This window comes from Micromys minutus (genome assembly GCF_963924665.1).
Source record: "Micromys minutus genome assembly, chromosome: 21".
NCBI classification, from domain to species: domain Eukaryota; kingdom Metazoa; phylum Chordata; class Mammalia; order Rodentia; family Muridae; genus Micromys; species Micromys minutus.
This window is the reverse complement of record NC_137956.1, coordinates 35,992,678-36,019,124: the sequence shown is the minus strand read 5'-3', so window position 1 is coordinate 36,019,124 and position 26,447 is coordinate 35,992,678. Positions and strand designations below refer to the sequence as shown.

The 26,447-nt window shown below is 42.9% G+C and overlaps 1 protein-coding gene across 1 annotated transcript in view; it reads right to left on the bottom strand.

Moving 5' to 3' along the window:
- Nucleotides 1-2,830: 2,830 nt before the first annotated feature.
- The window catches only part of CPNE4 (copine 4), a gene marked incomplete at its 3' end in the record, with an annotated part of 437,878 nt that continues 414,261 nt past the window's right edge, over nucleotides 2,831-26,447 (bottom strand). The window contains exons 11-16 of the mRNA XM_080934848.1: nucleotides 25,889-26,022; nucleotides 15,021-15,075; nucleotides 13,690-13,741; nucleotides 12,525-12,658; nucleotides 9,440-9,676; nucleotides 2,831-2,965 (exon numbers count right to left, since the gene is read on the bottom strand). Coding sequence (XP_080790974.1) covers nucleotides 2,831-2,965; nucleotides 9,440-9,676; nucleotides 12,525-12,658; nucleotides 13,690-13,741; nucleotides 15,021-15,075; nucleotides 25,889-26,022 — 747 coding nt within the window. The remainder of the gene's footprint in view (nucleotides 2,966-9,439; nucleotides 9,677-12,524; nucleotides 12,659-13,689; nucleotides 13,742-15,020; nucleotides 15,076-25,888; nucleotides 26,023-26,447) is intronic.

The window sequence follows — 26,447 nt, the reverse complement described above, 5'->3', positions numbered from 1 at the left end:
AAGACAAGATCTAGCCAAATTGCAGCCAGGGCCTGAGGAACTGACCATATCCCACCCAGTTTCAGTAGAGGGTAGGCATGTGAATTCTCTACTTGGAAAGTGTGTACTGAAAAGCCTGTCCTTGGAATAGGTAAAATCCAATTTCCACTCCTCATAGAGAGCCTGATACTATGATCCCAAGGACGCTGGGGGAGATTAAGTGAGCTCATATACAACAAGAACTTAGGATGATGTCTGTTTCACAATAACCCCTTGTTACTGACAATGTTTGTGCCCTTCCACAGTTCACATATGGGAGACCTGGTACCCTCTGTGATGCAGTTAGCAGGTGGACTGTGTGAGATGGCTGGGGGCTGGGAAATGAGGAAGACATTCTTGTCGGGGGATTAGTGTCCTTGTAAGAACAGAACTCCCTGTCTCTGTCTGTCTCTCTGTCTCTGTCTGTCTCTCTGTCTCTCTGTCTCCCCCCCCCCCCTCTTTCTCCCCGTGGAAGCAAAGGCAAAGTTAGATAAAGTTGCCTAACTGTGAGTTAGGAAAAAAAATGGTCCCATTAGGATCCAAATGGCTGGCACATTGATCTTGGTCTTCCTAGACTCCTAAACCATGAAAAAGAAACTTCTGCTATTTAAGCTACTGTGTGTTGTAATATTTTATAGAAATCTGACTTTGGGGGCCTGAGCTTGAGTTTGTCTATAAAAGGGAAGTAAACTGCCTACAAGTCTGCCAGGCAAACTGGACTCTGTCTTTACTAATTCAGCAGCCCGGAGAGTCTACACCGAGTGAAGACATCCTAGCAGATACTGGAGGGTGGCATGGCATGGCCCTTAATGGAAGTCACAAACACTCAACCCACCTATTGAATCTACCACAGGTCAGATATAGATCAGAGGCCACATTGTTTATTCACTCATTTTATTCACCTCTGCATTGGCTAAACATCTACTGAGTACTTCCTACATACCAGGCACATAGACACAGATGTTCATACACTGGCTTGTGGTTAGAAACAGTCATTAGGTATTTCTGTCATAAAGAGCTTAGGTATTTCAAGTTAGAAGCAATGATGAAAGCACCAGTGTCCCCTGATGTCCCCCAAGCATGTGACATACGCACTTCACTGGAAAGGAATTGCTTCAAAAAGAGGAACAAGACCACAACTCTTAGAAAAAAAATTCTGTAAGTACCCAATTTATTCAGAAAACAGTACAATTTAAACATTTGTGACTTTTTTCCTGTCATACATTTGTTTTAAACCATCATTCCCAAAACGTTATGCATTTGGTTGACATGTATTTGCAAGATAATCTATAATTATAACTCTGGAAATTGTATAAGACATTTGATTTGCTTAAATAATTATTATTGTTTCCCTTTAAAAACCAAACAAACCCCCAAAACTACCCCAACAACAGATTTCTTTTTGCTTTGGATAAACTTCACTATTTTTCTGACCAAAAATAAGTTTCAGTCTGTGCCTTTTAAAGCTTATAAAACATTTGTCCATTTCTCTGAGAGAAGATCATAAGAAAAAAAGTCATTGTTTTGGTTTAGGACTTCCTAAGATCCAGATAAGATATCCCCACCCTACACAATTCCAGAGCATTTCTACTTAACGGAAATTGTACTCGGGAGTGATCAAAAAAAGGCCAAAAGAAGACCCCACAGTGAGCTCAAAGAATGGGAAGCCTGGCAGCCATGTTGCCATTTGGCATGAACACGATTCCACTCAAGATCCAAGGGAGGAATCTTGGGAGATAATTTCTAGGAACTGACATAAAATCGGAACCACCCATGCAGCAAGCAATGGTGTCTGTTTTAGCCAAGCAGGAGCAAGCCGGAAGGAGTGCTCCTCAGTCTGGATGAGGGAGAGGTGGTCTATAATGCTGTGAGGCTGATGTGGGGTGGGCAGCTTCAGGAATCAGTCTCCTAACTTTCTAGTATCATCTTGGAGATGGCCGGCCCTCTAAGCTACTGAGGGCAGAAGAGGCGCCATGGGCAAGCAGGCTAGGAGCTGCTCTGTTTGGCGTGATCTCTGTGGCGAAAGCCTCAAGTTTAGAACCCTCATTAGTCCTAGCACAGTGCAAGGAACGCGTTAGCATCACCGAAGACCTTGTGAGACGTGCAGAACCTCAGGCCCTGCATGAGAAAGCTCCGTTAGAACAGGATTCTCGGGGAATCAGTGTCTGTGGGCATGTGTAAAGATGGGTACTGGAGTAAATGACCCAGACCCGCTTCGAGAAAGACTATCTCTAGGTACATAAATTTATTTAGTAGAGAGAGACCATTCTCAGCAGGGAGAGATTATAGATAACAAATGCAAAACCAGTGTAAGGTTACTTTTATTATAATTTATTTTAAACATGCAAAATACAGTCCATGCATCTGCGATTTTGAAAAGTCTCTCATCCTATAGAAGATTAAGCCAAATATCACATTTTGGCTATCAACATTCAAGAAATGTTTCAAAATGCTTTACAGTGTAAAGATAATAAGAAATTTAGCAAAATTTCAACAAACCGGTATAAAAATGGATACATATACCATTTTATTTCAAGGCGACATGCTGTAAAGAGTATGTTATGACTGTATTTCATTGTAAAAAGTCTTTAACAATACAAGGGCTTAACAGATCCAGGCCTTGGGGCTTCACATGCAATCAATCAATCAATAAATAAATAAATAAATAAATAAATAAAACCAGAAATCAGTTAGTTAAAAATCACCAAAACGTGCTATCTTTAAATGTATATTATTATTTTTGTTTTTGTTGTTATTTTAAAGTACAGGAATAGAATGAACAGTGCTTCAGAACTCTGTAAAAGTGTGGCGTTCACGGTGCCAGTGTCCGGGACGAATCATACACTTCCGAGGAACACTTTGGTTTAATCCCTTTACCATTGTAATAGTCCACGACTTGATTTGGGACTTCCGCCAACACACTCTTTGCGAGGGCAGCTGGCGAGGCCTGCGGGGAAGAAGAAACAACCATCCGGTGAAACTCCAACGCAAAGATCTGAGCCCAGCCTCGAGCGCGCAGCCACATTCCCCCAGCCATCCCGCCACTGTCCACTCGCTGTTCCCGCTCTGTGTCTGCAAAGGTAAACTCACATCTGAAAATGAACTGTTCTGCAGGGCTTTGCTTTGTTTTCAATTTGGTATTCAGGTTTAGATACTTATGTTCCAGTGGCTATGCCAGGAGCTGAGGAACTCTAGAAAGAGTAGGAGTCACGTGACGGTGACTCAGCATGGCCATGTTCAACCCATCTTTAGGAAGTACCAGGCTTTAGAGGCAGCCCACCAGCGATATCACATCAAACGGATACTTCCTAACAGTGCAGATGCCCCCCAATGGAGGACCTGTATATCTAACATGGCATCCTGGTGGTTCCCATTGAAATCTGATATGTGCTGTTATAGAAAAATCACAAACTCTGTGAGACCAAGTCATCACACAAGAAATGACAGTATGCTGCTAATTTTTAACTTGGGCACCTTTTTAAGATTCGGGGGAGAGGGGAGTGAAATTTGAGGATTCTGGGGACAGAAATGCACCTGAAAAAAGAATTCAGGCTCCTGTGTCAGGGATGGGGGTGGGAGGAGGAGGAGGAGGTGGTGGTGGTGGTGGTGGTGGTGGTGGTGGTGGTGGTGGTGGTGGTGGTAGGGATTCAGGTTTAGGTAGTCATTCAGTTAGAAAAATGAGATTGGGGTCAGGATCTTCAATGCCCCTGTACTGAATCTGCAGCAAAGAATAGTTAAGGTCATAGCACAGTGGACTCTGGGATCATAGAGAGCTGGACATGACTCTTGGGTCTGACCCTTAGCATTGACCTTGTAACCCCTGGACAATCTGCTTCAATCATTTGAGCCCCCATGGTAGCAGTGAAGGGATTGGAAGGTTGGGCCGAGTAACCATTTAACAAATATTTGAGATTGCTGAGAAAGGAGAGCTGGCCTGGGGGCCAGGGTGCTGTGCTTCTAATATTCTCTTCCTTAAGCCATTCAACAGTAAGACCAGATGTTAGAAGCAAAACAAGAAGGAAACAGAAGCCAGGCTGCCTAACGGAATATGGAAAACAACAACAACAACAACAACAACAAAACCCCAAAACCCAAAACAATATCTGAGAAGTCCCAAAGCATCATGAAGACTTTTGGTTTTTAATGTTCATGTATGCATGGGAACAGGAACAGAATTCATCTCCAACCTCTATCTGGTTAGAAAGGTTAGAAGGCCAAAAACCAACTTGGTCTCCCAGCTTTTTCTACTACATCTAGGGATTGCCACATGACCCAATTTGCCCTATGAGATATAAGTGGTAATTTCCTAGTTGAATTTTAGAACTCTTTACTTCCTACTTAAAGGGAACAGACCTAGTTATCTCTGTTTTCTCCTTTCTTTTCTGTTTTCCCTTCTATGAGAATGACAATTCCTGGTAATAGACAGCCCTTTAATCATGAGGACCCATCAAAGGAGACCATAAAATACTGATTTCCATACTCCAGAATCAACCAAGAAAGGAGTGGTCGAGCCACCACCACTAACATGTAGTTACATAAGAATAAGTTTGCTCACTCCTCATCAGAGACATCTCTTCCTGTTGCCTTCAGTGACGGTTGCTTTCCAGTCATGACCACTCAGATATGCAAAGAACGGCCAGTGGTCAGCTCCAGTTGATGTAATCCCAACACAATCCCCATACCCAGCTCTCAGGGGATGTCTCAGAAGAGGAGTTGGGGCAGATTATAAGAGCCAGAGGGTTAGGGGTGTCTGCTGAGTTAGTGTCCTTCATGTATGAGAGGGGAACAGTATTCCTTAAATCTCAACAATATGGTGGCCTAAACAAGAGCCGATGAACAACGCCAGTGGACATGCCACTATGAAAAGGAGGAATCTCAGAAGGCCCTGTCCCTAGATGAAGAACTACAGAACATTAATGGCTGTAGAGGGATAGTTTTCTCCATGGATGAGCCCCTAATCCTGTGCATGCTGTCCTAAATACGTGTATGTGAGTGCCAGAGATTGAACTCAAGTCCTAATGTTTGTACAGCAAGCACTTTATAGACTGTGTAATTTCTCCAGCCCCAATTTTAATGAGTCTTAATGCAAATATCCACTTGTGGTTAGTGGCTGGCTCACTGGTAAGCTCCGGTCCTAAGGGAGCCCCTTGCATATCTGGGCTGATGCGGGTACATAGTTGTAGGAACATGAGTTGGATGGAACAAAGCCAAAACCCACAAAATCAGTTGGGAGTAGCAGTAATAAGGGTACTATACACTAACCGCTTCCATGGAAACTCCACCTGCTACCATCCAATGCATCTATAGCATTTGTCTCATCTTACTAAAAGTCTGTGACACTGAGAGGTTAAGCACTTTTGCCCAGAGCCACATAGTTCAGAGCCTGTACTTGTGCATTTTAATGCACCACATTACCACGAAGAGCAACAAAGGAAAGGCTACTCAGGGGTTACTAGTGTGTATGAAATATCATCTCACCTCCCTTTTATTTATGGCTTATTGAATTCTGAGTAGATTAGTTTGGATAATAAAATGTTTTTCAAAATCTTATGTAAGGTAGGTGAGAGTCTTCTTGTCACACTGCCTGTGACACCCCAGGGAGACTGCAAATGCACAGCACTGAGTAAGACATGGGTCCCAAGTCCTTGTCCTGCTTGGGGCAGTTCTCCCAATGGGACAGTTCCTTTGTTTCCAGTCCCCACTCAGTTCCTCTCAACAATCCATTAGCTTAAACTGAAAGGTGTTGGCTGGGGGCTGGGGGTTCTGTCTCTGCTCTGAGGTCATTTCGGGAGTGTGGGACCTGTGAGCTGTGGGCCACATCAGCTACATGCAGCTGCACATAGCTGAGGACAGAGATTAAGGCTAACACAATAAGCCTCGCATTATGAAGGGTTTTCTTTCCAACAGTTTCTGGAGTTCAGTGGCCTGGTTCTCAGAAACTTTGTAGATCACCACACTATGCTGCAGTGATAGAATGCTAGAGAGATGTCTCCGTCACCGATGTGCTTGCCAGGCAAGCATGGGGCCTGAATTTGGATCCCCAGCACTCACGTAAACAGCGGGGAATGTATTCCTGTGCACCTGTAGTTGCAATGCTGAGGCTGTGGTGTGGTGGGTAGGGAGGGAGACATGCAGATCCTCTGGGTTCATTGGCCAGCTTGGTGAGTTAGCTTGGGTTCAGTCAGAGACTCTGTCTCAAAACTTAAGGTGGAAAGTGACAGAGGAAGACTTCTAATGCCCATGCCTGGCCTCCATAGACACAGGCATACATACCTACACACATATGCACACATACAGACATATACCACATACTACACATACATGCATGCATGTGCACACACACACACACACACACACACACACACAGAGCATAACTTTAGGTTATTATCCATTCATCTATTTTTTTTTTTTGAGTCTCCAGACAATTATCCAAAGCCTGGCTTCATGCTTTCTTAGCTCACTGGAGTCCTGATGGCTGGAAAGCAGAAGAACCCAAGTGTGTGAAGTCCTGAGTCTATGTGCACTGTTGACATGGATGTGAAGATCCTGAGTGTGTGAAGTCCTGAGTCTATGTGCACTGTTGACATGGATGTGAAAATCCTGAGTGTGTGAAGTCCTGAGTCTATGTGTACTGTTGACATGGGTATGAAGATCCTGAGTGTGTGAAGTCCTGAGTCTATGTGCACTGTTGACATGGGTGTGAAGATCCTGAGTGTGTGAAGTCCTGAGTCTATGTGCACTGTTGACATGGGTGTGAAGATCCTGAGTGTGTGAAGTCCTGAGTCTATGTGCACTGTTGACATGGGTATTGCCATGCAAAGAACCTCAATGCTTCCACCCCATGGGAATGGCCCAGCCTTCTTTAAGTGAGGCTCAGGGACAGCAAAGCTGTCCTCAGGTGTGAATAAAGATGCTAATAGTGTGTTCAGAAAATGCCCACCATAGCTCCCCATACCATGTTACAGCCTAAAGTCTTCCCCCTACGGAGGCTCTTCCTACCTTGATTAGCTAAATCTATCTCCTTAGTTCAGCTGCTCCCAGGGTGCTGCAGCTTCTACCAGAGAGCCCAACCCACTACAACTTCTCTGTGCGTCTGTGTGTCTGTCTTTACCCTTGCTGTCCCAGTCAGGCCTGTCTTTGGAAGCCATACTGGATGAGGAACTGGTGTGTGTGTGTGTGTGTGTGTGTGTGTGTGTGTGTGTGTGTGTGTGCCTTGTACAGTAAATACCATGAATTTGAGATTTAGAAGGTGTTTAAGTGGAGGTTAGCACCTTACATGGCTCGATGGCTTTGTTCTTGTGTATATATATGTCGGAGAGTGTGTTAGCTAGTTTTAATGGTCAACTTGGTAGTGACGCATCTGCTTTTATTTGGCCTGAAGGATGGAAGACCAGTAAACTCTGTGCAAACAGCCTTCCCTCTCCCCTAGGTGTGTTAGGAAGCAGAATGTCATGTGACACACAACCCCAGCACATCCTTCCATGTGGACAATGCTAGGCCTTTCTGATACCATACTTTCCTGTCCATAGCAGACAGCGTGAAGCCTTGGATGAACCTCAGATACTTTTTGTTATAAGCCCTCTCCATGGGAAAGTTGGGCAGTTTTTTCCTACAGCACTGATCTTAGGTCTCGGGGTGAGATCAGCTTTCCCTGCCACTTGGAAATGCCCTCTACGCTCAGCTGTGCAGCAGGGCATCGATTTCCTGTTTGCTTAATGATTTTAATTATACAGAGGCCCTCTCTAAAAAGAGAACCGTGATCATGTGGCAGTATAGCGAGGAAGAGATTTGGGGAGCCCTGGAGTATACAGTCCCTTCCCTTAGAGGTTGGGCGAGTCATAGAATCTAGGGTGCAGCTGAGGCAGTTTGGCTGATGCTAGATCGGAGTGACATTGCAAAGCTTCAGATGGAGGGCCAGGCAGCCACGCCCAGAGAGCACATACAGAAAACAGGATAACAGAATAGTTCTGTTGCTGAGATTGCCACTCCTAGTATGGTTGGGGTCCTAGGGCTAGCCCAAATTGGATTTGATGTACTTGGACACAGCTAATAAGTTGGATATGAAGAATGATGGAAATTCATTTGAGTGAGAGTCTTTGGAACAGAATGGCTTTTCCAGCTATGCTTCTAGTGGAGAGAGTCTGCACTGGGCTGCATGGCACTGTGGGAAAGGCTGCATTGGATTGCATGGCATCATGCTTCTTTCTCTTGTATCTCAATAGCAATGGAGCCCTGCATAGGGAGGGGCTGCTGTAGAAACTAACAGGGCTGTTTCTAGAAGGGACATACAGTTGTACATTCATGGTAACCTGTACTGAGGAGAAACAGCAAAGGAGGCTGAAGACTCAGATATTCCTTCTTCTAGGAGCTCATGCTTAGACACCCCTCCCTGTCCCCAGTGGTGGCAGCAGCAGAAGAGAATCCAGGGCTTTAGTGGAGAGCAGGGGCTGGGGATGTTGTTGTTGGATGATGCTTATAAGAGTCTGCAAGCTAAGGTTATAGGAGCCTCTGTATGCCTACCTATTTCACTTCAATGGTCTCCCAGACACATCCTGGGCATCTTTGAAAGGGCCTTTGCATGAACCCAAGAAAGCCTTAATGTTGACTATCACAACTTATTCTGACTCTACAGACTCAGTAATTATCCCTAACATGGAAGTGCAGGTAGAGCATTATGAGAATCTTCTCAAATCACAATATGGACTTTGTTTAGAGTGTTTTCTCCAGCCAACCAGGAAGCATGACTCTGCTGCACTGTTTACTATGGATAATGGCTCACGACTGTACAAACCAATAGAATACAGGTGATTTTTTGTCCAACAACGAAGTGATGTAAAGGTTATGGGCTTGTAGGTTCTTGATCATGAACCAGTCTGCTTTGAGAAGCTCACCCCAGCATTTTCCCTCATCGCTGAACACACTAAACTACTAACATATTCATTCATACTTAGCCCAATCACCTCGCTCCTGAGTGAGTAGGCTAAGTGCCAATGCTGACTACAACAATAAGATGGCTTAAGTGAGTGTCTCTCATTCTTCTCACAACTTTTGCCAAGCAGAGATAATCTTTTGCTGGCAGGGCTAGGCTGCATTTCAGCTCATCCTTGCTCCTTTTCCAGGTATCCTTGAGTAATCAATAAGCTGCCCAACTGTTTTTGACACCCCTTGAAGGAACGAAAATCCTAAGCTTCATGAGCGAGGGCAAGAATTTTCAAAACGTTGGCAAGTATATTTACCATGACTATATTTGTAACTCAATATATGTTTTATTCTCCCAAATAGTCATGATCTGTATATCCTTCCTATAGGATCTGTTCAGCCTAGACAGTACTGCTGATGCTGTTTTAAGAATAACAGGCCACTGTGAACATTGATGGACATGTGGGAGATGTGAGGATGCTCCCATAATATCTATGCATACATGTTTGAAGTTCCGGAAGGGCACAAACTGGACAATGTCTCGAAGGACAGGCTCTCCCTTGGGTGATCTTAGAATTCCGTCGTCACCATCCAGCATCTGCATGTCACTGAAATCTGCATTTCCCACTCCCACAATGATGACAGACATGGGGAGGTGGGAGGCATGGACAATGGCCTCCCGGGTGTCAGCCATGTCTGTGATGACACCATCCGTCAGGATCAGCAGGATGAAGTATTGCTGGAGTCAGGAGTCAGATGACAGGTGGGAGAGAAAATGACAAGACAGTATCAGTAAGATATCTATATCTAGGTGGCCTCTTTGCAGAGTGACCATAGCAGCAGGGTCAATGGGCATTTTTGTTTATTTCTTCAACTTGTCATTGAGAAAATTCCAATGCAAAACCTAAATATCCTGGGTAGCTCTGAGGGGTCATTACTGTGTATCAACAATTATCAACATATGGCCAACCTTGCTTTATTTATTGGCCTCACCTACCTACTTTGTATTATTTTTTAAGCATATTCCACATATCATAGCATTTCCATATGCGATATACACAAAGATAAAAAATTTACTAATGAAACAATATCCTATATATGAAACTAACATTTATAACCCACTGAACAAAGCCAGAAGGTATTTGTGCTTAGCTGTATACAGAACTTCTCCATGTGATTTCAATTTCTGCCTTAAACTAAAACTTATGGTCTCAAGAAACATTCTCTGGTCACTCACATTCCTCAACTCAGAATGTTTTCCACAAATGGTCTCTGAAGTAGATTCCAGGTAGATACTCTCCACAAATCCCAAAATTTCTGGCTCCTTTAATGCTCCTTGTTTACTCTTATCTACTGATTTGGTTACTATCCCAAATGGGCCATTGGCTTTGGCTCTGGATGACAGCTATATTTCCTAGACCACCAATGCCTGTTCTTCTCCAGCTCTGCTAACCCTCACTTCAACTTCTGGTGGAGCACTTGTCAGGCATGGAAAGTCCTGGGTTTGGTCCTCAGCATAACAAGGACTAGTACATGAGTAAGAATGAACGTAAACATGCTAAGTCATAACGACAAACTTTAAAGAATGCTTTGGAGTCAAGAAAGTGTGAATATTCTAGAATCCGTTTCTTCCAGGTTTAGTGTACACACTTTAATAAACTACAGACTACTATATTGAGTCAGATGGAAATTTCCAAATAAATCAGCAATAACAGCTCTTTCCAAAGTCAGCACAGGAAAGTGCTCATGTGTGATCAGTTCTAGGGGGGGCACTTATACCCTAGAAGAATTCTATAATATCAAAGAGAAAAATTCTATTGTGAGATCCTCTGACACAGTTTGTCAGAGGGGCTTAAGTTCATGCCCCTTACTTGTGATAACAAGAGACCCTAGCTCACAGTGTCCAACAACAGGAGAAACTGCTAGTGGAAAGGTAAATTTCCCACATGGCCAGGAGGTCTTATTTATCTGGTACTTTGTTTATAGTTGCTTTATTACATGTGGTTCTGCCATTTGACTATTGCAGTCCCTTCCAGAGCAGACTCACTGGTCTTGGAGTTGTTAGTGATGACCATCACTTCATGTTGGCTTGTACTATCACAAAAGCCACACCTGTGTCTTTGCTATTGTCCCTTTACTTGTGTAGGCCCTGGTATCTAGAAGAATTGAAAGCATCTAGTCTTAAAATAAGCTGCAGGGAATTCCAAAGATATAACAGACAGTCTTGTGAACAAAGGAAAAGGGACAGGCTTTCTCAGTTTCCCCTTGCCTGCTTTTGTAAAGAATATGGTTTTAGTTTCACTTTAAAAATTCTATTTTAGCTATCTTATCTATTCCATGGTGGCCTTGAATAAACTATATAGCTAAGGCTAAGCACACATTTATAATTCTCCTGTCTTCACTTCCTGAATGCTGATATTATACATGTCCACCACCATATCTACATTATGTGACACTAGGGATTAAGTCCAGGGCTTTGTGTATGTTAGGTAAGCACTCTGCCCACTGAGTTATACTGCCAACCCCTTAGTTATGTTTTCAAAAGATTAGTCTGTCTTCTGCATGAAGCATGATACAGTTCATGGGGAAAAATGAAGTGCAGAGTCTACTTAGGATTTGCTTTGGTGTAAGTCAAAACAGTTGGTGGCTCCAAACCAACAGTGGCCATGAAGGTATTAGAAGGTGGTAACACGTAGATATAGTTTGACAATAGACTAGCAGCATAACTTGCTGATCGATTGGATGGGGAGGAGGTGTTAGGAGAATTTCAAGATGGCAGCCAGCCACTCTTACTTCCTAGTTAATGTCCTTGTGTTGTCCTTTCTCTCATTGAGTTGGAATAATCCATGTGATCAGCAGGGTATTATGAGAGGATGGAGTGAGTCTTCTGTGGTAAGTTAGGAGACACAGTTACTCCTCTTTTGTCTTTACTTGGATCGCCTGGGTGGGGCCAGCTGCTATGCCATAGAAAGCTTCAGTAGTTCTCTTGAACAATGAGGAACTGAGGTCCCTGACCAGCAACCAGCAACCACATGGCAAGCATAGGATTAAGCCTTCTATTAGCAGATCTTTCAGCTTCAGGCCACTTTTCAAAGGACCTTATCCCTGACCAGTATCTTAGTTGAAACCTTGGAGACATAAGCTTTAGTCACGTGGGCCAGCTTGAGTGTCTGGTCCACAGGAAATGTAGAGACAGTGATGTTTATTGTAGTTTTAAACTGGTTAAGGCTGTGTGTCATTCAGCAAGAAGAAATGAAGAGAAAAGACATAATATAAGTCAAGGAACTCAGATTACTTCAGGGTTCTAGCCTAAGCAGCTAGGTGTATGATGGTAGTGTAGAGGCTGGGAAGACCATGAATTGCACATGACACAACACAGTAAACATAGTAGCTTCTACTATTGAGGGTCTGTATTCAGGCAAAGAGGCAGACATTTGCGTCCAATTTAAGCTTCACATCCCAGCAGATATGGCTTTAATTAACTTCATCTTAGCCATTTAGGAAAACTGGGATTGATTGTCAGGCTAAAGTGGGCATTATGACCAGTAGTCAAAAGAGGCAGGGTGAGCCCCTGTCCCTCTCCTTACCGATGCCTCCTTGGTGTTTGTCTCCTCTGAGGCTGACTTGGCTACTTTCTGAATGATGGGAGCGATGTTGGTGGGACCATAAAGCTGGAGCTTGGGAAGACAGCTTTGATAGGCTTCCACGACTCCTTGAATTCCTAAGGTGAGGGGTGAAAAATTGACAGTTCCATGGTCCCCTTCAGATATATTTGCATACACACAAAAGAAGTTGCACATTAAGTTTCTCCAGGTAGTCCTTATTCCTACCATCCTTAGGATCTTAAGACAAAGGAAAATACTGGGTCAGTATATTGCTGCTTCCCCTCTCCCATGGAAATCAGATCACAATGGGTGGTCAAAAGCAACTGTTTCCACAAACTTCAGCCCCATACCTTTTATTAGCTCCCCATGGTTTAAGGAGGCAGAGGCTGCTCTAATTTTATGGGTAAAGAAGCAGAGGTTAGGAGAAAGTACCCCAGGTCCCAGAGAAAGCGAGTTGCAGACTTAGCATATAAATTTAGGACTTTGAACTAAAAGAACAGCTAAGCAAGTTGGCTTTAGTGGTCTGTTTGTTTGCTTATCATGTTGTTGATTTTAGAGTAAACACTGCCTGTAACTGTCACAGGCACCTCTGACCCCCCCTCCAGACATTACACCCAGTAAGGACAAGTATCATAACTCTTTCATTTCTGTATCCCCCCAAAGAGCTTGCAGCAGTGCCGAGAACACACCAAGTGTGCAGTGTACGTGCACGCAGCCTGCACACACATAGGCTGGCTGGGTGTTAGCAGATGACCGATGTCAATTGCTCATGGGTGTTCACTGTGAGGTCACATGAGCTCAGGAAATGGAAAAGCCAGGACTTCTGTTTGGAGAGGTAGTTCTGCCTGTGCTGTTACAGTTTGTCTCCACAGAAGAGCATAAAAAATAAGTTGCCATTATAAATCCATTTTATTCACATGGATGCTTTTGTTGCCTGTGTAACTTTTGCTTTCCCCTTCTTTAGCGACTCCTTCTATCCTTGGTACAAAAGCAGCACACTGCTCTTGATTTTGACCATAGGGAGTCACAGGAGTCACTGTGCTTTGTCACAAACAACCCATCTGCTGCACTAGTAGAGAGACTGGACCTGCAAAAGTGTGCAGGGTCAGGCTCCGAGTTCCTGGCTTTCTTTTGAGCTGTGACCTACCTGCACACTCCGGGTTGTCTTCATTAAAGTTGATTGCAAAGTCGTGAGAGACCTAGATGCGGATGAAATTTTTAAAAGGGGAAGAAAGAATTACAACTTGAACCCATTAGGGAAGCACCGGGGGTTTAGGGTTTGCAAACAAACAGCGTTACATTCATTATGAGTTAGGCAGCTGGTACCATTTTAAGCCATTATACAATCAATCTAAGATGGAGGGTGAATTCTCAGCTCCCCGTGGAGCTGAGGTGACAGGATGATTTTCTAGGATCAGATAAATGCTCACAGGAAGGGGGAAAGGAAAACACCATGTTGAAAAAGAAATAAAGGGGAAAAAAAGGAAAGGAAAAAGAAAGAAAAGAAAAGGCTTTCGAAAAAGTAACCTTAAATAGTTTCTAGCTTCAACTGGATACAAATTGAAGGGTTAAAGTTGAGTGGGCAGGTATTTGTACCAACAATTTAAAAAGAAAAAAAAAAAAAAAAAAAACACACAACTCAAGCTATTTGACAGGCATGGTGCTGCTTATATAGCTAAGCTGTTGACATTTAAGAATCGTTCTGATATACAGAATTACAGTGCAGGGGGGAATCTTCATGTACATACAGGTGGAATAGATAGAGCACCTTCTACTTCTGAAAAAAATAGTGAATAAAGTCATATACTCACTCTGTAATCTTCTGCCACAAACTTCCCTGCCTGGCTGTGCCTAAGTATAAGGTTAGATGACACAGGGCTTGCTATTTTCTTCCCCTTACAATCTGATAAAAGAAATGGAATATTCTGGCATCTGGACAGTTTTACTAAATCACTTGGAGTTTCATGGAAAATTCCATTTCAAAGGTTATTTCTGACCATTGGGTCTCTTGAATGCTAAAAAAAACTAGGTCACCTCATTAAAAGACAGACACCTCCTTTCTTAGTGGGAGGTCACAGGTGAAGCAGCTGTGTGTGCCCACTGTCCCTTTATCCTCCTCAGATTCCAGACAAGTGAGCAGACTTCCAGCTGCCCTATTTGGTTTAGTTACCTCAAGTTTTCCTTTAGCTTGTAAGATCTTCCTCTGTCTACCCAAGCTATATACTAAACACCCTGGCAGTGACAGTCTCTAGGGAGATCTGAATAGATACTTTTTCAGTTCCAGGAGTTAAATGGTTTTTGTTTGGGGGAGGGGTGTTTTCTCAGTCTCTTAACATATGATTGTGAGTTAAACCAAGGGAACCTTTCACTGGGCCTTCGAATAACATACCCACAACACCCTACACTCTGGGCTGGACATCCACAGCTACATGGAGAGCAAGAATGTGCAGTTACAAGATCCTCCATCCATTCACTCACCGTGTACTCCGGGGGGATCCTAGCTCCAAACCCAAAAGCAGGAAACATTTTGTCACTGGAATTAAAAAAAGAAGAAGAAGAAGAAGCTGCTTCATTTATTCATCTAAGAAGGAAGAGAAACAAGAGCCTGCATAACCTCGCCAGGGCATTTCACCAAGCCAAATGCTGACTCATGCAACAGAGGAGATAATCAAAATTAAGAAACAATCCTTAATGTTCATCACTGATTAGTATACAACCTCCTCTCTTAAGGTATTTTAGTAAATTTGATAGCCAAGAGTAAATGGGCCCTGGATTTGCACAGATTCTACCCCCTAATTCTAATTTTCTATTTTCTTGAAACAGTAATGAGGAATTTGGCAACTCTGATTATTGGCTAAATTAGGCTATTCCATCCAAATGATTTTTTATAAACTAAAGGAAGAGCTCTTTCTTTCCTTCCCTCTTTCCTTCCATCCTTCCTTCCATCCTTCCTTCCTTCCTTCCTTCCTTCCTTCCTTCCTTCCTTCCTTTCTTTCTTTCTTTCTTTCTTTCTTTCTTTCTTTCTTTCTTTCTTTCTTTCTTTCTTTAATGTAGGCAGACGCCGTGAGATGTATCTCTCAAGACTGTGCTGCTGATTAGAGCCAGGGTTCAAACATAGATAGTCCAGAATCTATGTAGACATCAGAAGGCATCTGGGGCGCTGACAGTTGCCACCAGACAAAGCACAGTCTCCTGTATAGGATTCATCATATCCTCCACATTAAGCTTATACGCAAGCAACAATAAATCATTTGCATGTCTTTTCTTAATTCCTGAACTGAAAGGGACACTGCGTTTTGTGTTAATATCTTTTGGTTGTGGTTGTTCTTAGTTTTCTTAGGCTGGGCCTCTCTCTGCAGCCCAGATTGGTCTGGAAATTGGACATTAATCTGGAGTAGCTCCCAACACAGTCCTTTAGCATGGCTGACATGTGCCGTAGTGCCCGGCTGCATCCCACTGCCTCCTGCCCTGACCACCCTGTACTCTCCTCACCTCCACCACAGTCCTTTTCATTTCTACTGAATAAGGAACCAATGACAAATTATCCATGCATTTGACTCAATAAGCTATGCCTGTGTAATTCCAGTGACGAGCCATGAGATTCACGCCTGCCCTGTATTTGTCTCGGCCTCTTTTATGATCATTAGGATTTGTCTCCTGATATGTGTGTCCATGTGCATTGTACCTTAACCCTAACTAAACTACACTATACTTAAGAGGATGGGGAAGGAAGCCATTATTGACACATCACAAGGGCTGCCCCTGGTGTGAGACTTATCCACAATAAGCTCCTGGGAGCTCTGCTTCTGTTCCTAGAAAGATTGAGGAAACATGATCACCAGAGAAAATGATGGGATTCCCAAGCCCACGCTTTTCTAATTACCATTATAATTTAATAGCTATATGTAGTGTTGAACATCTGCTGGCAAAAGCGGTACCCAGGTCCCTGCGTAGGCTACAAACGAGACCTTCCTTGAGCAACATGTGCTGCCCCGGCGCTCTGGAATACTGAACCTTGCCAAAACCACCCTCTTCTTGAGTTATTTGCTTTTGGTTTTTGTTGTTGTTGTCACTTGTTTGCTTGTTTGTTTTTGGTTGTTTGTTTTGTTTTGCTCTCCTATGAAGAACACAGCTGAGGTTTGTTCTTGGAGCAATTTCTACCTTTTTTAGTTCTTTACAGAATTAGTCAAGAGCAAACAAACAAACAAGCAAACAAACAAACAAACAAAAAGGAATTCATACTAGGGTTTACCAGTGAATACCTTCTGCAGGAAAAGAGTACATTAACCCTGTGCCTATCCCCTCTTTGTAAGCAAATTTGAGAAACTCAAAACAACAAAGCCAGATTCTCACCCAGATCTTCCTAACTGACCTAGAAGTCCTTTGCAACTGATGACAGCTTTGACAAAACCTTCCAAAAATCAGGTCCACGCAGATGGGGTTACAGATTCAGAGAAACCCAATTTCTCTAAAGTGAAGATTTAAGTCCTCCATAAAACCACACACTCCCTCGTCTCCTCATTGCGGTGTCTTCTGCGCCTCACATCTGGCACCGATTAGAGAAAGTATTACTGCTGATAGATAAGAGACACAAAACCTCCTGGTTCTTGGAAAGGTTGACAGACTTTGCCTCAGCACTTCCTCCTTAGCCTAAAATGAGTGGTAGACCAGGGCTGATGCCACTAAGTGAGAAAACCTTCCAGGACAGAGCCTGAGTCATGGGTTTTCCACTGCAGGGATGCCTCAGGAGTGAGAACCAGGAGCCTGGGAGGAGTCAAGCCCTCTGCTTTCCTCTTTGATGGCCTCTCTCTCTCTCTCTCTCTCTCTCTCTCTCTCTCTCCCCATCTCTCCCTCCCTCCCTCCTTCCCTCCCTCCCTTTATTTCTTTCTTTTTTCTTTTTTCTTTTTCTTTTCTTTTCTTTTTTTTTTTTTTTTTTTTTGAGGGAGGGTAGATCTAATGATCTTCCAATCACCAACCCAGTGCTTTTATTCTTTTTAAACCTGCTAAACCACCCTTAGGGATTTGAAGTTTGCTGAGCTTCATGCACTGTTATGTAATTGAGTTTCCAGAGTAAGGTTAGAGAAAATGCCTCACCTACAAGGAGAATAATTAATGCACCAGAAGGCTGAATTCTCTGAAGTCAACCACTAGAAAGCTTCTCCCTAATAAATATACTGAAGAAAAAAAATTCCAAGCCTAGCACAATAGACTTAAAGTCCATTCTTCCTGTTTAAAGATAAAGTGAGCCAGAAGGGACTTATATAAGGACTAAGGAAGTTCAACGATGACAACGACAACAACAACAACAATAACAACAACAATTTTAATATGAAAACACTTCAAAGAAGTCAGAACCGGTTCCATCAGCTACCTAGCAAAATAACCATTAGCAGCTGTTGGAAGAAATTTCCATGCTGGGAAAAGCCACATTTTTTTTTTGTCAGAATAAACAATGGTAAACACAACTAAAGGGCTCATGTCCTCCCATAGTACCATCCCAGCTGTTCTTAGCAGCACAGGAAATGGCCATGTCCAAATATCTCCAGCTGAGAAACTGATTTTAAACACATTTCTCACTTACTCCATTAAGGAAAAAACACTGGGCTAAAGCAAGGGGTTAATATGCATCAAGGGAAATTACCCAATCTTCATGCCAATGGAGGTCAACTCGAACAAGATGGCCATTCAGAGTAGATGTGTGTTGCATGAAAACGATTTTCCAAACAGTCATCTTAAAACAAGCCCATGGATAGAAATGCAACACTCTTCTGGGGATATGAAAGTGTGGTTTTCTTTTAGAAAAGGGAAATCAGTTCTTCTATTTCTCCATCCTATGCTGAGCACATCACAGATCTTCTGGGAGCATCTGTGTTGGCGGTGCCTGGTCTCATTCATGCATTTCCCTTCACAGCTACTCTTTCTTTACCTCCTCTGAGCCTTGTCCACTGTACTGCCTTGCTGTATTGGATTGCTCCAGAGGAGAAAAACTGACTCTTGAGTAAAGGAACTATTCTACAGGATTCAAGTACCAATGACCAAGTACCAAGATTCAAACAGCGGGTAAAGGAAAATTTCTGCAAAATCCAGTAGCAACCAAATCTTCTGCAAGCCAGGTTATTGTTCATTTTCACTTTTAAAAATTTGGGGATGTAGCTCAGTCATAGAACATCTACCTACTGTGTAGACGACTTTGTGTTAAATCCTCAGCACTATGTAAAAGGAAGACCCTAGGATGTATTGTTGTCAGTTGGCAAGTTATTAAAAATGTGTTTGGGGGGACTGGCAAGATTGATCAGTGGGTAAATGTGCTTGACACTGGGTCTGACGACCGGAATTTGATCTGTTTCTGAGACACACATGGTAGAAGCAGGTAAGCAACTCCTCATAGCTGCCCTCTGACCTCCACATGTGTACCGTGGCACAAATATCTGCAATACGAAATTGTTAAGATTCCCCCCCCCCTTTAATAATCTGTGTGTTGTCTGTCTGTTAGCATGTGCACATGAGTGCAGGTTCCTGTGGAGGTCAGAAGAGGGCACTCTCCTGGAGCCAGAGCTACAGGGGCTGTGAGCCTCCTGCTATGGGTTCTGGGAACTGAACTTAGGTTCAAAACTAACAAAACTACCCATTCTTCATTGTGAGCAATGGGTAGCCCTCATCCATAGATACATATGCAAACCAGACCCCCTCCCCACACCTCCACGCACACTATCTGTTGAGAGTTGAGAGTTGATTTCCAAAATCTTTATACTTCATACATATAATAATTAAGCACTCAAATTCTCAACATACGAATGCTTCTTAGATTAATAATACTTAAATGACAACCATAGTAAAAACCCAATCCAGAAATATCTTTAGCATAGTTTGAATCTCTTTAAAATGAATCATTTATAGATTAAAAGGTATATACATAGAATACCCTTGTTTTCCTTATAGACATGCATGATACGGCAACCAGAAAAATAGCCTCAGAATTAATTTGCAAAGATACATTGAAGGTTAAAGAAGGAACTTGGAGGGTAGAGTGTGTCCGGCGTGCACAAGGCTCTGGGTTTGATTCTTTCTGACACTACATCAAAAAGACATTGAATGGTTTTACAAATGATACATTGGGACCAAATTCTATGAAGAAGAGAAGGAGACACTGAGCTGCTGAAGAAACAACATTCTCATTTGAAACTGAAGGGCTAGTTCAGGTATTTTTTGTAAGAAGAAGAACAAAACCAGAATGATGGTCGAATAGCTACTCTTCATGGCAGAACAGAGAGAGCCTAATGGGCAGTTGCCAGAGTTACATTAGAGTTTACTTTTAAGTGTATTTAAGTATTTATAACAATCCAGAGTTTTCAATTCTTATCACTATTTAAACTCATGATGGAGAAAGTTAGATGTTATCAATGAAAGAACGTGGGAGGGCTGTGCAGTTTTACAGAGTCCTTCTCAAGGCAAATGGACAAAACAGACAGAGCTACAAGACCCCCAGACGTCATTTGTCTAACGTGACCTTCAGATCTGACACTATATTCCCTTTTCTTTTTGTGTTCGATTTCTTTTTAAAGATTGGACTTTGAGTCTTAAAGATAATACCTTTCATCATTGATAATTTACCACAGGCAGACCTGCCTGGGATCTGCAGAGGAAGCCCGATGTACCTCCGATTTGCAATCAAAGAAATGAATCTCATGAGAGTAGGGGTACAGAGCTGGAATGTGGACCCAGATCTACCTGTCATTCGAACCTCACAGTCTTTCAGCCACCCTGTAGACTCCATTATCCACAGAAGGCTTCTCTGTTCTAATACTCCAGAATAATGAGCATATGTATGTTATAATAACATGTCTGTCTGCATGTGTGAGAGAGAGCAAGGGGGAAGAGAGAGAGAGAGAGAGAGAGAGAGAGAGAGAGAGAGAGAGAGAGAGAGAGAGAGAGAGAGAGAGAGAGAGAGAAGACCAAGTGAGAGAATGCTGATTGACCCAGTAACCACTGTCAAGATTCTCCTCTTTCCCACCCTTCCTTCAGCTGGGAGGAGGTGGGGGCCCTTCCTTCTCTTACACACTTTCCATTCGTATCCTTACATAGGAAGGGTTTCAGGGCCCTGCTGAGCTGGGGCCATGCTTTGTTGTTCCATGTACATGTCTTTCTATGTACCCCTTGTTTTCTGATGTCCCTTGGACTCCTGGGTCCTCTGGCCTCAGTCTTGCTGTGCTTCCAGGAATGAGCAAATAGCACCGGAGTCACCGTGACTTACCGACATGCCTTTGTGTTCCAGTGGACTGTGAGTGACACGGAGAAATTCTGCCTTGTTAAATCTTTGCTGTGTCACACAGAGGAGAGGTATCTAGGCTGCAGAACTGAGGCATTTTTAACTGGCCCAGCACCCCAGAGTTAATGGTGAATTTCAACTCAGTATGCCTATCCCACCAATACCAACAATGACAATGACAACAGCAGCAGCAGTAAGGACAACAACAACACAACAACCGATTTCTAGGTGCGCAGCAAACAATGAAATCAGCCTGTTGGAGTGAGGCCCAAGTATGAACACTTTTGAAACTCCCCCAGTGGTTTTGGTTTGCAGACAAGAGTCCTGATGGGATAATGTGGGGTGTGGCTGAGGCTGTGTTGAGAAAGCCCATATCGCTGCTGACCAACCCAGTGCCCTACACATCTAAACACATGTCAACTTGAGTTTCAGCTCTACGTTGACCCCCAATACAGGACATAGCACACACCTACTTTGTTTTCTGATGTCCCAAATTTCTGAGGTGGCCACTTCTTTAAATCATCATTTTGTGTTTTCTGAGAAATGCCTTTGGTCTCTGTTAGATCACAGTCAGGCTGCCTTGTCCTCCCTCCTCCCCCTTTTACTTCATGGTATTCTGGACTGAACTCAGGGTCTCCTGCATGCTACAAAAGTGTTCTACCACCAAACAAACTCCGGCTCTGTTTTCATTTTTAGAGAATTTGAGACAGGGTATCACCAAGTCACCCAGGCTGGCTTTGAACTTGTCAACTTCCAAAGGCACAGAGATGGCAGGCCTATGCCAACAGGACCAGACCAGGCTTTTCATTAGAGGGCAGTTAAGGTTGTCTGAAACCCATAGCCATATTGGCTTCAAGAAAAGCATGGCACTTGGACACTGAGATGTACAAGGATTGTGGAAGCCATGAAGAAAAGGAAGCGAACTCTGTAGACACTGAATTTCAATACCATGGAAAAATTAGAGAGTTCAGAACCAGAGGCTAATTGTCATATCTCAGGCCTTCAGCTTCCAGGATGGCCATTCCCTACCTACCTCTAAGCTGGAACATTTTGTGGCTAATAGATAGAAATACTTGGGAGTCTATTGGTTTAGCAGACCTGCAGGCTTCTACCAACCCCAAAGCTAGGAATGTTATCCGATAGCACCTTGGGCCTATAGAAAAGCCTCACCATCTTACTATAATCCCCTTGCTGCTGTACCTACCTGTGTATTTTCAACTTGCCTTGATTTATGACTTTCTTTGTCCTGTAAAACTATAAAACTTCGTGAAACTGCTTTTGCATCGGAACCAGTCATTTGGGGTAACCTAAATCGGTGGTTCTCAGGCCATGGTCCTTCAAAATGGCCTCAGAATAAACTTTCTTTCCCTTTAAGAGGGGAGCTATGGATTTTACTTTGATAGCACTAGAACCCTGATGCGGCAGGGTAGTGTAAATGTGTGTGCCCAGGGGTGTGTGGGATCGTGTGCATGCCTGCAGGCATGTCTTTGTTCATGTGTGTTTGCATGAGAGGATGTAATGTCTTTGCAGATGGGGAAGGATAATGTGTGGGCCGGCAACATTGGATTTGGAAACTGTTATCTTGTGGTTGGGGGAGCCTCCCTTCAAAGCCATCCGGAGAAGAGAAGAGTTTTATGTACCCCTCAAGCCGTTCTACTACTCAATGGGTCACCTGCTAATTACCCAGCAGTCATGACTGCACAAGGCAGAGAGAAAAATCCTTGGCTGTCAGAGGCAGAGAGGAATTGTTAAGGCTCATGGGAACTGTAAACCTCTGTGTGGTTTTGGGAGGGGGATGGTGGCTTCTGTCAGCTTTTATGCAAGTGTTTCTTTTTAAGAAACAGCCTCCCTGACTTTGACACAAGAATAAATTAATTCCAGAACCTTGACTTGAAATTTCCTGACTCTGCCTGTCTCCTGTCTGTCCACCCACACAAAACAGAAACTGCTGAACCTTGTCAGCTTTCACGGGAGCAGCTTGCATTCCAAGCTCTCCCAGGGAGTCTCTTAAAAGAGCACAGAGGTTTTTTTTTTTTTTTTTTTTTTTCTCGAACCCCTCTTTCTTCTTTAGAATTTACCCATTTTTAGGTTGAGCTGCCTTTTAAGACACAAATAAAATGTTGTTCTGTTGACCTGCCCAAAATTAATTTTCTTGTTCACCTGGGAATGACTACTTCAGAATTACACTATTAAAATTTTTAAAGGAGTAATTTCTGATGACCTCATATAACTCTCAAGGTGACATATCTCATATTTACATTGAATGTGTGTTTTTAAGGGAATACAACATATCTGTCAGCTTTTGTCTGGTTTGCATTCAAAGGGGATAACAGCTTTAAGAGATGTCCAATTCTTCTGACTAAGGTGTCTGTAGTTTGCACGTGAGGCCACCAGGCAATGGACACTCTCTGCAAGGATTAGCCAATAAATACTCCCTAATAATGGGTCATTGACAAGATTAGCAAATGAAAGTGATACAGGACATTGGTGCAGACTCTGAAACCTCATCTCAGTTTCTAGAAACCTGGCCTCCTTGCTCTGTGGAATTCAATATTGGATGCTTTCTCTGCAGATTTATGGTTCTTATATTCCATGTGTATTTGGTTCATTTACCTACTTATTTAACTTTGATTTTACATGGGAGCCCTACTGTGTTGCTTAAGTTGGACTTGAGCACAGTACATAGCACTGCACTTGGCAAGGTACCTTCTATTATATGCATCTCAAGGTCCAAACATTAGGGATCCTGCAAACATCTCCATTTCTTCTTATCTCCAAACATGCACATATGAGATCACACTAGATCATTAACATGTTCACTCGTGCAAGAGTGAAGGAAGAGAGAGGATTCTCACTACTGTCTTGAAGAAGTCTCGGACACAGTGTAGATGGAGTGTATCGAACTCTTTCCTCCCTAGGAAAAACCCCATCTGCTTCAAACCTTTCTGGACATTGTCCCTGAATTAGAACTTGAAGTAGCCAAAGCTGAAATTCATTATTGTCGGTCAATACCTCAAGGTCAAGTATTCCAGGTGTCACTTTGTATGTCAGGATTCTCTAGAGGAACAGAACTTACAGAATGAATATCTATCTATCTATCTATCTATCTATCTATCTATCTATCTATCTATCATGTATGTATGTATGTATGTATGTATGTATGTATGTATGTATGTATGTATGTATCGTCTCTATATGTTTATTTATTTCTATGTCTACCTCTTTATCTATTTCTATATGGGGATTTATGAGGATCACTTACAGGCTGCTGTCCAGAAGATCAACAATCACTGTCTATCAGCAGAAGGACCAAGAATCGACTAGTTTTCAGTTCTTGAGGCTGAGTGACTCAGCTAGTTGTCAGTATCCACTGGAATTCTGAAGAAGTAGGCTCTAATGCCAGTGAAGGAATGTAGTTGCTAGTGAGGGCAAGCAAGCAAAGGAAAAAAAAGCTTCCTTCTCTCATGCCCTTTATATAGGCTGCCACCAGAAGATGTGGGCCAAAATAAAGGTATATTTTTTTCCACCTCAAAAGATCCAGATTAAAAGTTGGTCTTTCTACTTCAAATTACAAATTAAGAAGAAATCCTTCTTACAAGGGGTCCCCAGCTGCTTGGGTTTTAGTTGGTCCCAGATGTAGTCAAGTGACAACCAAGAATGGCCATCATAGATTTAAATGATTTAAAGTGATTATTAGAATATGCTTTTGGTGTCCATTGGAGAGTTTTGTGACTGTTTATTGCTTATTGATCACATGGGGTCTGGAGATCCAATTTTTAAGTGGCTCTATGCCACACTGGGGTACTTTGCTGACCAGAGATCTCAGCAGGTGAGAGACTGATTTATAACCCATACTTTTTTATAACCCATGCTGGAGGTTTCACAACAGTGTGGCTTTTACAGGGCTATGGCAAGATCAGGTTTTTAGAGTGGTTGTTACCAATAATGAACTCGGGAAGAACAGAAATCATAATATGTGCTCAAGTTTCTCTACAACCAGAGCACAGAGATGCTCTGTTTATTTTCTTGAATTAAAAGGTCAGCTGCTTACAGCTCATTACTAACTTAGCTTGTTTCCCAATTACACCAGGGAGTCCTCTGAGAGGTCTACAATTATGTTTGCATTGGTTCTACCTCAAGAAGCCTTAGGCAAACATCTGTGTTCCTTCCCTTAATCTGATGACACTAGAGTGACAGCACAAATCCAGCTTACTGTAGTTCATGCTGATCACTTCCCTGGGGAAATATTGAGTGACCAAACCTACTCCATCTTGGGACCAGCCTCCATTTTAAAAGAAAACACAATACTATGGTGACAAAGGCCAATATTTATCATTAAGAAGAAATAACAGTGATTGAGTCTCAAGATCATCTCTGCATACATGTGAGTACACACACACACACACACACACACACACACACACACACACTTTCTTTACCACATATCTGTGCACCTGGGCAGACATATCTGTCTGTTAATATTACCAGTAGCTTCCAAGATCAGTAAAACACAGTGATTTTACACTCAATGTGTAGAGCCCAAAAGACTGTGGTTCAAATACCATCTCTGTTTGTGAATCTGTATACAAATGACTTACATTTCCTATAGTTTTATTTTTTTAAAAATGATGGCTATTATATTAGATGCATAGAGTATTGAGGGTAGATGCAGGAACGTCCCATAAAACTCAGACGAGTACACCAGACATCTGAGAATCTCAAGTTATAAAATTCAGTTCAGCTGGTCGGGGTGCTGCTGGCTCATGAACAAAGTGTGAGGAGCAAAGGCACCGTCACACCAAGTCCACACAATAAAATTTGCAGTCTGTCAACTTCACCAACCTAGCAAGAGCAGAAAGCTGAGAGAGAGATTTGTTGGCTCACCGGAGTGGGTGCGACATCAGTGCAGTTTCTCTAGGTGCAGAGGATGGTGCTTGGCACAAGGTTTTACCCTGTTCTTTCAAGAGCTTCTACGTGAGGAGGTGCTTTAACTTATCATCACTCTTTGGCCATGAGTCAGCCAAGGGCCATGGGACCCCGCCTCAGAGATAAGAACACACTGATGCCTAAAGTCGCTTACCTGTCATAGTCTTGGCAAATCTCTCCCACGGCCACCAAGGCCTTTAGGTACTCGTTGGGCTGGTAAGGGTGGATGTAGTGCAGGGAACAGCTGTTCCTGGGGTCTCCATTAGAGGCAGTGAAATCTATAGCTACCTGGAGGGGGAAAGCATAGGAATAAACACACTGTCAGGAACCATGACCAACCTGGACCCTATCATGGCCTCAAATAGAGAAAAAATAAGAGTTCATGGCATATTTGGATGATAAGAAAAGTAAGAGAAGTTGGTCAGTTCCCTGAAAACCTAGTTATTAATTTGACTGAGGTCAGTTTTGCTGTCTTTCATAGCCTCTGTTTTTTCCTGTCCAAATGAGACATGAGATGGTAGACCATAAAGACCAGTCACTATTAATCTATGTCACTAATCATCAAGGTTAAAGACGGCCCATGACTTGAGATGGTAGTTCAGAAAGTCCAGTCACTATTGATCCATGTCACCAAGCATCAAGATTAAGGATGGGTCATCTTTCTCCAATTTCACAATCCACTAAGCAAAGGCTCATGTGCTTCATGGGCAGAA